Below are 12,957 nucleotides of genomic sequence, written 5' to 3' on the forward strand. Positions count from 1 at the left end.
AAAAAAAACAGTGGAGAAGAGAGTGAGAAAACTCGGAAGTGAATAATTCAGTTTCTGCACAGCTAGGTTAAATTTTACCACTCTGGATGTCATTACACATGCTATGTGATGGTGTATGCGAGCAGAAAGAAATGACTAAGTTCAAATCACACAGTAGTCCTGGTGTAGTTGAAGAATAAAGTTCTAAACAATTAGTGTTACAATTTGTAAATGTTAATTAGCCCCACTGGTTAATTCTCCAACTCTCTCTCCACTAAAAAAAAACTAACCACTCACCACGAATAGAGCCCTGATGCTATAAACAAGGAATTTAATCAAATCAACATCCTTCATAAATAAAACACTAAGCTCAAGGAAGGTTAACTAAAAAGAAAATAAAGATGAAAATACTTAAAGTAAAATATAAAGAATAAAAAAATCTAAGTACATTAAGATCAACTGTAAAACTGCATGTGCTTCAAAAACAATAAATACATAAAAGAATCTTGTTCACAAAGTATAGATATTTGAAAATTTTGGTAGAATACAGAAGATAAAGGAAAAAATAATTTTATGTCTGCAATGCTCTTCCATAATACAAACCTAGATTATTTAATACAAAACAAGTCGCGAAGATCCTGGGGTTAACAGCACCCTAAATAATGGGGTAACTATTAAGGCAAAATAAATAAACAAATAAATAAAATAAACAGATGTACTTCGGGTCAAATAGTTTATCTAAAAGCTCAAAGAAGACAATACTGTCCTAAGAAGGTTCTATAATATACTTTGTTTCCTTTAATAGTTTTGAGTACACACTGTTGCAAATTTAAACTAAGAATTTCAACTTCATATTTTTCTAAGAAAAACACAAAGACAAAGAACAGAAGAGTATAACAGATTAAGCTTTGTAAAGGCTTCTAGGAGGGTAATGACGGATTTAGCAACCTAGAGGTTTAAAGAATAAACTCACCAGGGACATAGAAAGTTGGCTAATATACTCAAGAGCAGGATAAACATGAGAGAAGAGCAACTCTAATCCAAATAATTCCTTGTGCTTTATGGTTTTATGAGAAAAGGAATCATGTAATTTCAAGAGAAGAATGGAAAAAGCAGTACTTGATTATAATTGCCTTCCATGAACACATGAGGTCAAGCCTCTCAGAAGAGTTAAAATGACATTTGCAAACACTGAGAAGGAGACAAACAGCAGAAGAATCCCAAAGCCTAAGTATCTAATTTGACTTTCTTAAATGATTTTTAAAAATGAGTTTCCACCGTTTCGATGAGTCTCTTTTGGCCAAGCATCAATTCTTTTGAGCTGTCTTATTCAAAGTAATTCAAATTAACTATTTCCACAGGAAACCACACTGGTGTAGTTCAGGTCAACGTGATCATCCCCTTTGCTGCACATGGCAACAAGTTGGAGACTTCAAACGCGAGCCGCTTAAGGAAGCGTATTTCAAAGAATGAGGATCATAGGAAGAACATGGCAGATGCCCCTACTCTTTTTTTCACTATGGTTCAATGAGCTATGACTCGCTCGACATTCATTGAAGAGCACGTGACAAGCATCGTGACATGAAACGATAAGCCAGTGTTCTATGAATATTGCCCTGATAACTACATGTTGCTCGGATGTGAATCCATAGGTTCCTTGATGACGTGTACCTGCTTCACACATTCTATACTATTTAAAACATTTAAAAATAGATATTTATTTTTTCATAAATTCTATTTACAAAAACACAATTTGACCTTAATGTTAGAAATTATTCTTTTCCCTTAAAGTCACTTCTCCACATTTCTTGTTACTCCCTAGTTCTATTTCTAGTGACTGTAGTTTCTATTTCTAGCTACTCTAGTTTCTATAGTTTCTAGTTGCTTTAGTTCTATTTAACTCATCAGGCAGTTTGTTCTAGAGCATATGGTGTGCTTCAGTACACTGAGTGATATGAGAAGCTGCAAAGTAATGCAATTTTCATAGCAGAAAAACAAAAGAGCCAAAGGTAGTGAATCTTAAAGATAAAACCTAAAATCAAATGTGCATAAAATGTGCTGTACCAGCTTACAACACTTTCTACCTGGTTCATACTTGCAGATGTAATTGTGCTTCATGTTGCACCTGTCATCATTCCACTGGTAAAGGTAAGGGCCTCCGAGGCCAGGATTGGCCGTTGGTTGATGATACATCACCACGCACTTTTCACTTCCACAGGAAGGTTCATCCGTATACCAGTTTCTGCAAATATAGAGCAGCAGGAACACTTATAGGTGATCTATGTGATTTTACCCCTTCTGCTCTGCCATCCTCTCCAGGTAACAGAAATCTCCTTTTGCCCTTTCGAGTTCTCCATAGCATATTCGACTCTCCAGGACCCTACTCACCGGTACTGGGAACCGCTTCCATCAGACCACTGGTAGAGGTCTGGGCAGGCACCAGATGCTTGCCCCTCTCCACTTCTCCAAAGCCCTATCCAGAAATCACCATCAGAAATCCCTGTTCCTGGTTTTGTCAGGTTTTGCAACATGCTTTCTATTAACTTCTGTTCTGCTTCATTCTCAAGGGTGAGAAGGGCTCCGCCCTCACTCTCGCAAGCCAGACGTGCCTCTTGAAAGCTCACTCGACTGGACAGTTCGTGGAAGTAGGCCATTTTGTAGCAGGGGTGCTGGAAGTCAGCAAAACACACTTTTTGGCCTGAAAAAAAAAAAAAAAGGTGAAGACGTAAATACATAGGCAACAAAACAAAAAGTTTGATTAAAAGAACTCTCAAAATTTAATTTCGCATACCCCTACACGTATATTAAACAGAATGAATTTTCCTGATTACTTAGTGACATAACTACAAACGTGCATGAACATATCGGATCATGACAGAGTATAAGATTTAGCTAACTCTATCAGCAATGAAATTCCTACTGTTCTATTGTTTACACCCTCCTGCTTTTACCACCAAACACATATGCCAAGATTACAGAGGCAATCTTCTGCATGGTCATGCTGTTTTGTTTTGTTTTTCATTAGCTTCTTTGGTTCACTTCTCATCTCTGCTGTCAACTTTTAAAACTGCCATGAATCCTCTGTCACTATTCCTTATTTCCAACCTGCTGTCCATGGCCTCCACTAATCGATCTCTGATTTCAGCTTAGGTTTCGCCTTGGAAAACAGACTATCTTACTATTTTTACATAAAATTAAGATAAATTGCTTTAGCCTAAGAAATTAACTGTTTTCTTACGATTCATCTGCATGAAGATTATTCTCGTTGAGATTAAAGGCTTATTTTCACTATGTATTTAATTTTATAGCCAATCAAGAAAACTTGTCAGTAGTGGAGGGCTGGGCGTGGTATTATACCTAAAATACTGGCTAAAAATTAAAGCATTCAATCTCTGTACTCTTAATTACAGTACATCACACTGAGCCAGTGTTGGTATCATACCCATTCTCCTCTAGAATCAGCAATTAATGACCTGTGATGACAGTCATGCAGGAGGGAGCAGAAATCAGCAGAAGGCTATTAACCTCACAACAGTGTTTGAGTGATAGGCACTCAATAACTTGACACAAGCTGAGAATAGCCAACGAATAGAATGGCAGGTCCAGCCATGCAAGCAAGATAGCTAGTTGTCCTCTCTGTCTCATTAACTGATCTAGACCCAAGAGCAACACCCTGAATAATATGAACAAATTAACAGACTGTCTCAACCAATTATTAATAAAAAATAACAATCTAGTATGAATGACCACAGGAAACTGGAATTAAAGAAATTTCAAATGGACAAATCAGTCTGAAATAAACATTCCGTGAGAGATGATTATGGAAATCCCATTGGTTGATTCTAATACAATTATTTTTTTTTAATTTCTCTTAATTTATTATTAGGTTTTGTGATGACTTCCTTATTTAAAATTGTTGTTTCTGGTAATAGTCTAACAATGCCATTAAGCCTAGTGATGTTTATGTCTACATTTTAAAATCAAGTTCTGTTTCCATTTTCATCTTCTACATCCTCTACATATTTCTAAGTCTCAAAATATCTCTTAACTGCATTCCCTTGCGATTTCAATTTGTTTAGTTCTTTACTCCAAGAACTCTCAGACTTGGATTTGATTCCATTTTTAAAATATTAAACTTGTCCAACAAGATTGTTTTGCTAAATGTCAAAAAGCCAAAATAAAAAAAAAAAATTAGCCAGAAGTTTTAATGAGCAAAAATTATTTATGTAAAAAAGTCAGCACAATTCAGAGGATACATAGGTATTATTTATATGCTAAAAGTCTATGTTCATTATCTTTGATAAAGTAAAAAATAAATGTAACACAGATTTATTATTTAGGGTTAGGATACACAAATGATGATGAGAACTAACTTGTTTATAAAATTAATATAGCACTTCTAATTAAACGCATGAGAGCTCTAAGTGTCATGAGGAATTCCTAATACCACTCTTAGGTACTGGAAAGTTTAATCTGTAGATTAATGTTAGTCTGTAGAGAAATAATAATAATAAAAGAAAAATCCACAAAGGATTATATGTAAAATAATTAAGAGCAAATACTGCATAGGCCCTGGACAACAGCTAGCCTTGATGCTCACAGTGGCTGTAGATGTTGGAGTGGCCCAGGGGTCCTGGGGGAGGGGGTGGAAACTGTGGTGGTTGCATCGCAGGGGGCCTCTCAAAGGATCAGGACAGTGGTCACTTACCAAGAACAGAGAGATATCAACTCCAAAGTGTATTGTTTGAACATCAGTTGCAGCCATAGATTTTGAACTGAAAAGTCCCTAGCAGTTCAGCTTGCAAGGCAGTTTTCAGAAAATTATAGATACACTGCAGTTTTATATATATATATACACATACATATATATTCAATTAAAGCTGACTCTGTGAATTTCTTTACATTCCATTGTATTTCACTACTTATTTCCACTTTATTGTGCAAATTTGGTCCTACTTGCAGCAAAACCAGCAAGAGGAAGCTACTGAATTGCTGCTCACTGTCATTTCAGCTAATCGCATTTGGCTATAATCGCAGTGGAACGCCAACAGCTGGGAAACAAATGTTGCCCTAATTCCCAAAGTTTCAATAATATGGATCTTCTGGAAGCAACTTTTCCCACTTCTGTAAAGGCCAATTTTCCTAGAGAACCATTACGATTACCTCCCTCCTCATCCTATGAGATCCCAGAGAGAATTTCCTTTCCTTCTACTTTAAAATAATATATTTGGATAAAATCGTTCATTGACTATTTTGAAATATAGGAATTCTAATCTTCCATCTATTACATCTACTTCCATCTACTACATCTAATCTTCCGTTCTACTATTCTACTATCCCTAAATATTCAGATAAATATTCAGATAACCGTGTAACAGTTTTTATTACACAAAAATTACCTTGATATTGTCTAACAATAATTTACTAAATGTTACCTAACATTTATAACGAGAAACATCCTTTGATTGTTGATTTATTTACGAGAGAGAGAAAAGATCTTCTATCTAGGAGGCTACTCCTATTGGCTTCATACACACACTCACTCACACTCACACACAGCTACAAATATCCAGATAAACTTTTATTTAGAGAAAATTTGCATCTTGCCTGTCACAGCAAGACCGATAGATGGTTTTGCCTTTTTTCTTAGTCATGAAAATGCCTGTAGAGTCAAATATTGGCAGAGTTGTAAATGCTTTTAGCAATGATATAAAAGTGGGGCCAAATTCATAAATGCATAGCAGTTTACTTCTTTCTTCCTGAATACAAAGGATCTATAATTTGGTTTTATTTTGTTAATGTTTATTAACTTTCTGACAGTTGAATCCTGTTAGGAAAGTAATATAATAACTTGTCTCTTATATCCCATATTATAATCATATATTACCAACATTAAATAAGTATTGAATTCATATTGCATTTTTTTTCAATAAAAATGTGTAAGACATTTTGTAAATTCTATAGTTCAATTATGATCTACCCTTAGTTGCGAAGAGAAAGTTGCACAAAACAAGATCTTCATGATCAACCCAAACCAAACTGACTGGACTTTGAACATTTTCCCAGAATTCCACAGAACAATTTGTTTTTCATAATTCTTTCTAACTCTCCCAAAAGTTACATTGATAAATATGCTGATAACTATAATAAACAGTGTAACATGGCCTATGATAGTACTGCCAACACCTTAGAACTACAAAAGAAGAGGTGCTATTGACCTTGAGTTCTGCTTTCAGTGTTCTATATTACAAAACTTCTTAGGAATTTTCTCTTATTTAAAAATAAAAAAGTTTTCTTATAATAAACTTTGTTTTTGCAACAGAGATTTTCTAATGCAATTAACTGCATAGTGCACTATTAAGATTGGGCTGGCATCATTTTTCTGACATTGGTAAATAAAATGAAAACTATCGTCTTGGGTCTATAGTTTTTATGGATGGTGGTGGCAGCTGCAAGCTCTACTTCTCTGGCTAGGAAATCCCACAAGCTTCCTAACGAGGGACTAAGACACATTTTCTTAAAAAATCTTAATATTTAAATTTGAAATCTAAATACAAATGGTAACCCAAGTGAATGTGTGACAAGATTTCAAGCATTCGATCAGTAAGAACTGGAATCCCATAGCTATACTTGAACTGTGGGTACTTTGGGGACATTACTTAAACTTTCCTGACCTGTATCCTTACCTAAAAAGTGAGAGTGGTGATAAGTTTTAAAGAAATAATGATGCTAATAATAACAGCTTGACATTTATCAATAGTTTCACATGCAGGGCCTCACTGCTAGCACAATCCATGCCTTTGGGTAAATTAGGAAAAGATGATCTCTCTTGGTGATAGAGGCTGTTCAACTAGAAAAAGGCTGTATTTTCCTCTAGGTGGCCTCAGCTCCAGGCACAGTTTCTTGGTATGCACCCTTGCATATGACACGACCTGTACAACTGTATTCAAACCCCTTTAGCCTTCCAACGACCCTGTGCTGTCGTGTTCTCATCCCACTTTTAAAATAAAGGGAGACATAGAAAAGTTAAACAATTTGCCCACATTCACAAAGTCAGGGTCTAGAACCAGGCAGTCTGGCTCTACCGTTCATCAGTTTACCCAGATTTTCATGCTGCCTCCATATGTGTCCAAAATATAATAATTTTCTAAGGTGAAAGATTTTAAAAACAGTGGGACTGATGTATATATACATTATTCAGATTTTCTATGTTATAGTTATTAGCACTGATCCATTAGCGATTCTTGGATGGCTAATATATGCAAGGAATTGTGCCTTGAGATTTTATCTCTATGCAGATTGTGGATTTTCTATTACTGAACATTTAGACTCAGGATTAATATTGGAACATTGATCTCAGATTTTTCAGACCCTATATGTCCTTAATGATAGTTTTATGTAGCCATTATATTTTCCAAATAAAACAAACAAGGCCCAAACTGATTTTTTTCACAACTACAAGGAGGATAACTTTAGTCAAGTTGTCTGGCCATGTTAATCAGAAATCTGTTAAAACTTTGAAAGAAACCATCTCTCCTGGCAGGTGTGTACATCTATCCCCCTGTATGTGAAGTGCCTAGCACAGAAGGCCATTGTAAGAAGTAAAAATTGTTAATGAGAACATCAGCTGGATTTCTGCTCTGCACTACTTTATGTAAAACTGCCTGTTTTTAAGTGTTAACGGAATAGATATTACCATCCTCAGGAAAAAGAGTTCTAAAAACAAAACCATAAAATGTTGGAAAACAGCAGTTAAAGATTAATGGCTATGATAAATGTGTGGTTTATTAAATGACTAGTAATAAGATTAATTTGTTCCTTTCTTGCCCAAGAGATACTTAAAGTAATTGCATCTTTGAAAACTGCATCGTCATCATTTTATGCTTTTGATGATGTCATGGAATAGTACCATAAGCTGGGATAACGGTTTTTATATTTTTTTTGCTGTTACATTTATCTATAGGCCACTGGACACTACCATGATTTTGTAATATTCTACAGCATCTGTATGACAAAAGAGAGATCTCTAAATTATCCTGTTTCCTAAGTAAAATATTTGCCAATTTTAATGTTAAAATTAATGTATAGTAAAGTGTTCTGCAGAAATTTGGAGGTACCATAAAATACAATTAATGCCATTTTGCAGCATAAACATGCTGGGGATCACTAATGTGTACACTAAAAATAAAAAGAGTAAAAACAAACATTACTTGAAAACACTTCAAATGTTTAAAAATATCCATGTGCTCTTTGAACATATCCTCTCATCTTAAAGACCTGAATTTTTGAACTCTTCTTTTTCATATGTATCCACATTCCCATAAGTAAAATCCTCTTACCTTTGTCCTGAAGAAGATATCGTTACCTACCAGTTACTTCACAAAATTAAATGACTACAGCTCCCACTGGAATTCTCTCCACATAATCTCTGTTCAGCAACGAATCTGTACAGGTCTAAGACCTTAAAAGTAGTTTCCAACTTAGACTCACAAATTCACTAAATACTCTCTGATTGTTATCTTCATGGTTATGTTTATATTGCATATTCATGCTTCAAAATAAGCATGGCTACTAACCTATAAAAATACTTTTCTATTACTGCTAGATGCTATTAAATCTTACAGAGCAGATTCTGATGAAGTTGTTTGAAATGTTTCTTGTTAAAAGATTTTCACTTCATTTATAAATAATGTTCATAACTTTTAAGAGGGTGATGTATTTTAAAGTATTAGAAAGTATCTTATTGAATATTTTAAAGTACGAAGATGAAGAGAATTTCTATGAAGCATTATTTTGTGAGTTCCTGTCTTTTTTCCTGGGGTAAATGATTATTTTGGTCTACTACACAGAAATTATAAATGGTTGTATTGCTATTTAACAAACAGAAAAGGTATTCCATATATTCTATCTTCCTAACGGTGGCCTCAGAGAGCTTGTTTCAGTCGACAGACACGTGAGAATTTTGGTAAGTGGTTCCTAATAGTGTGAAAAAGTTCATTTACCTCTCAAGACCTAACATTGACCAGGCAAACATTAGACCTACTACTTCCAAAATGTCCAGCTTTAAACACTCTGTGCTCATGCCATTATGGCTGAAATACATATTTTTAAACATTAGTCTTCAAAGGATAAAATTGCAAATCAATTTATAATGGTTAAATGTCAATGTGAATTTTATGGCCAAAGACAATTAAATTATTCATAAGAGAAACATAACTGTTTTAATATCAAGTAAACACCATCATTTATGCTAAATCAAATAGATCATGTTCAGTTAATTAGAAATTTTCCAGATGTCACTTACGAGATGCCTATAAATACTTAATAGGAAAACAGGAAAATGTTTGCAAAAATTTATGCAATAATAGAACACAGAATAAACTTTCACCAACCATTTTTAAGTTCTAGCTTACTTTATTTGTCTTTTTTCTCCCTTGCAAAGTTTAAGGCACACAAACAAGAATATACAAACAGGATAGTATTTAAGTCAAAGAAGTATTTCTGTGTGTTTAAAAATCACCTTATGCTCAAAAATTGGTCTCTGCTGTTCATTAATTTGCAAGAATAATTCCAACAAATACAAAGACAGTCAGATATGTAATTCACACATTCAGATGAGTCTAAAGAGTGAACTTTTTCTTCAAAGCTAAATTATGGGAGAAAGGGAGCTAATGTTATAGATTCTGTAACATTCTTATTTGATACTGTAAAATTTTCATTTTTATAAACAATCTAATTTTCTCCCCCCCCAAAAAAAACGTAAGCAGCATGGATTTTCAAATAACATTTTATTTAATTATACTGTCTTCAAAGGGCCAAAAAGTTAATAGAGAGTAATCGATAACTAGACATTTAAGAATTATATTCTGAAGATGTAGAACATCACACATTGCTGAGGGGAAATCAGTAACAATTAAGCTTAATAAGCGAGTTTCTAAAGGTCTGGCTTCACTGCTGATTAAGTTGCTGTCATCTATCATCTATCTCTACCTCCAGTGACACCTGTTATAAGATGCACAGAATATTAAAAGAAATTTGTGCTTTTTACATTAAAAAACCTTTCCGCACTTAAAACACATGCCCATATTCATTCAACAAATATTTATTGCAACACTTTAATTAGCATCACAAGAGATTTCAATAAGTCTAGCTATCTATGCTCAGTTTTCACGTACAGCCCTATTCATGCATCCTAGGCTTTTGAGTATCTTCGCGGTTTTAAAGAGACCTTTCCAAAAAGAAAGAAAGAATGAATCAAATATAAATTGCTCAACAACCGGAGAGTGAAAGTAGAAGAAAAAGAAAAATCAAAGCGAACGCTGGGAAGCTTGCCAATTCTGATCCATTTCCCGTGCAATGACTCCATCGACCTAATAGGGCACCTACTGTGTGCACGAACGTGCAGTCGTCACCGTGTACACCTCAGCCCAACTCGAGCCCACTTCATTTTCTAAGAAGTCCCCAACTTGGAAGGAGGTGTGCAAAGGAAAGGCCAAGTCCCCTGTTCTTTGTCAGTTCTACTGAGAACAAAGGCTGCGTGCCCAGGGGTGGCCAACGACCCACCGAGAGCAGATTTGATCTCAGATATCCTCAGAGAGAACATGGTGCGGGGACTGAAGTCCAGCCAGCCCATCAGGGGTTCTTTGCGGCAGCGACTCCTCCGGCTCTGCACTTTTTCTGCCTCCGCGGTACCCCACCCCTCTCGCAGGTGCCGTGCCCCGCCCTGTGGCCAACCGTCTTACAAAGAAAGTGGAAATTACGCCTGGAAAGCGCTGTGCTACTTATGATGAAGCAGGGCTCGCTTCGCAGTTATTGTACCAGATACTTTCAAAAAAAATAATAAAACTTTTTTACGCGTGTTTTGGTGGGGCAGGGAACAAAGCAGAATGCAATCCAGTACTCCTGCCTCCTCTCGGCCCCCTACTGGGCACGGGTACCCAAAGCTCGGGAGAGCCTCCACCCCAGGACAAGCTGCCCCGCACCGCCCTGGCCCACGCGCTCCACGGTCCCCGCCCGGCTCGTCCGCGTGGCGGGCAGGCAGCCCTTTGACTTACCGCTGACCACCCGGCGGCAGAAGACTCCGTGGCCGCAGAGCAGCGCGGCGCCCAGCAGCAGTGAGACCACGCGGCTCATCGCTGCGCGGCTGCAGCAGCAAGTGTCGCGTGGGGCTAAGGTGGCCTCTGCTCGCTGCGCGGCCCGGGCTCGAACCCCTGGCCCTCCCTGCCTTCTCGCGAACCCTACTCCTGCCGCCAAAGCCCAGCCGCCAGACCCCCCGTACGCATTGCCTTTGGCAGGACCTGGCGCCGGGCGCGCTGGGGCTGCGCGCGGGTGTGCTGGACTGGAGCGCACGACTCGGCGGGTGCACTTTCAGGGAGAGGGAAGAGAAGTTAGGGGGTCTTAGGGGTGTCTATCCCAGGGGTGAAGCAGGAGCTCTGGGTGGACCCCACCAGCCCGATTTGCAATTCTCCCCGGCCTCCGCCGAATGAGGGGCTGAGCCCTTGCGCCCGGGTCGCAGCTCACAGCAGCAACAGCATCTCTGCGCTGGGGGCGCGGTCTTATATACCCACATCCCGAGGTTCCAGCCCCATGCAAGTAATAATTTTTAACTACTTCGTCTCTCCCGCTGTGCGGAGCACCCCGGCCCCTCCCCTAAAAACCGGAGCCACTTTGAAAACAGTCCAGTCAGCAGCTCCACCTCCTCCACGCCACTCCTCCCGGTCTCCTCTCTCCATTCGCTAACGGCCCCGAGACTCATTTGTGTAGAATGTGACAGCTTTGCTATTAAACTCTGGCAAAAGTTGGATCCATTTGGTTTTCTCCAAGATTAATGTCCACGGGGATGCCAAGTTGTGGGGCCTTTCTCTTTTTTGTGCTAAATTGCTTGATCATATGTACTGCGAGATGCAGGGCATCAGCCACTATTTAAGATGGATTGGCAGAGTGGGAGCCAAAACTTGCTCAGTGAATTATACAATGTGGTAGGTTTTCCCTCACCTAGATTCTACAAATAGATTACTTCCAAGTAGCTTGTTTGACTAAATTGCCACAGGAATAAATTGAAGAGATATTTGAAGCAAGGTTTTCCCAATGGGTTTCAAGCTCAGTATTTGCAGTTCCAGAGAAAACCATCAAGGCAAAATATTCTGAATACTTGGGAATTTCCTGGATATAAATGTATCCATTTCTTTGCAATCACCAGTGACCTATGGTTTACATTAGAAGCAAGTCTCGTTTTAAAACCAACAAAGGCATTTTTCCATAACCTTACTGAGCCTTTATTAAAACAATCCACCCAACCATGCTAGAGTTTCTTGGATCATTAGAGAGAAGTTCATGAGTTTCATCTGTATCTGGTCCATGAGAGGAATCTTGAGGATGCTCTCATAATGAATGAACTTCAGTAGAATTGGTATTTTTGCCATTATGCTGTTTTAAATGCCCCAGGGTTTGTTAAATAAAATCTTTTGGTTGTAATGGATAGTACACTTCCCTGTAACACCTTCCTGTCTTTGGTCTTCTTAATTCACAAGTACACGCTAAACATTTGTTGGACTATTTTCTTGAAAAAAGAAGGTCAAGTCTTACAGAATATAAAATTTTAGTACTTGGAAAGGCCTTAAAGATTATTAAACCCACCCTACTCAAGAAAATAGAATTCCAAAATAATTATAAAGACATTTATCACTTTATTTTTTCTTGTATAACCATGAAAAATACTAATTTCATATCAGGACATGGGCAATTAATAAATCTATAGAGGGTAAAGGTTTCTGAGTTTCACCAACAGCTAAACATCCAAAGGAAACAGGCATTGCTAGGATTTTTAATGGAAAATGAAAAACAGATACATTTTCGAGGCAAGGGAGGATTGTTCAGCCCTGTGAACCCTTTCAAAGTGTCACTGGTGTGGCTGTGGTCCAGGGACTCACAGTCCAGTGTGGACAAAGAAACATAGTAACAACTGTGTGTATAAATGCT

General features: G+C 37.5%; 1 protein-coding gene across 18 annotated transcripts in view; it reads right to left on the bottom strand.

Moving 5' to 3' along the window:
- CHODL (chondrolectin) overlaps window positions 1–12,957 on the bottom strand; it is a 315,491-nt gene that overhangs the window by 7,902 nt on the left and 294,632 nt on the right. For 15 of the 18 annotated variants that reach the window (XM_023529534.1, XM_023529525.1, XM_023529523.1 and 12 more), the window contains 2 exons: window positions 2,368–2,677; window positions 2,064–2,221 (listed from right to left, as the gene is read on the bottom strand). In XM_023529534.1, the coding sequence (XP_023385302.1) occupies window positions 2,064–2,221; window positions 2,368–2,633 (424 nt within the window). In that variant the 5' untranslated portion in view covers window positions 2,634–2,677. Of the gene's footprint in view, window positions 1–2,063; window positions 2,222–2,367; window positions 2,680–11,033; window positions 11,143–12,957 lie in introns of those variants that run through there. The other 3 variants (XM_023529530.1, XM_023529533.1, XM_011358221.1) reach the window with 2 other exon arrangements.

The sequence above is a fragment of the Pteropus vampyrus genome, unplaced genomic scaffold, assembly GCF_000151845.1.
Source record: "Pteropus vampyrus isolate Shadow unplaced genomic scaffold, Pvam_2.0 Scaffold38, whole genome shotgun sequence".
NCBI classification, from domain to species: Eukaryota; Metazoa; Chordata; class Mammalia; order Chiroptera; family Pteropodidae; genus Pteropus; species Pteropus vampyrus.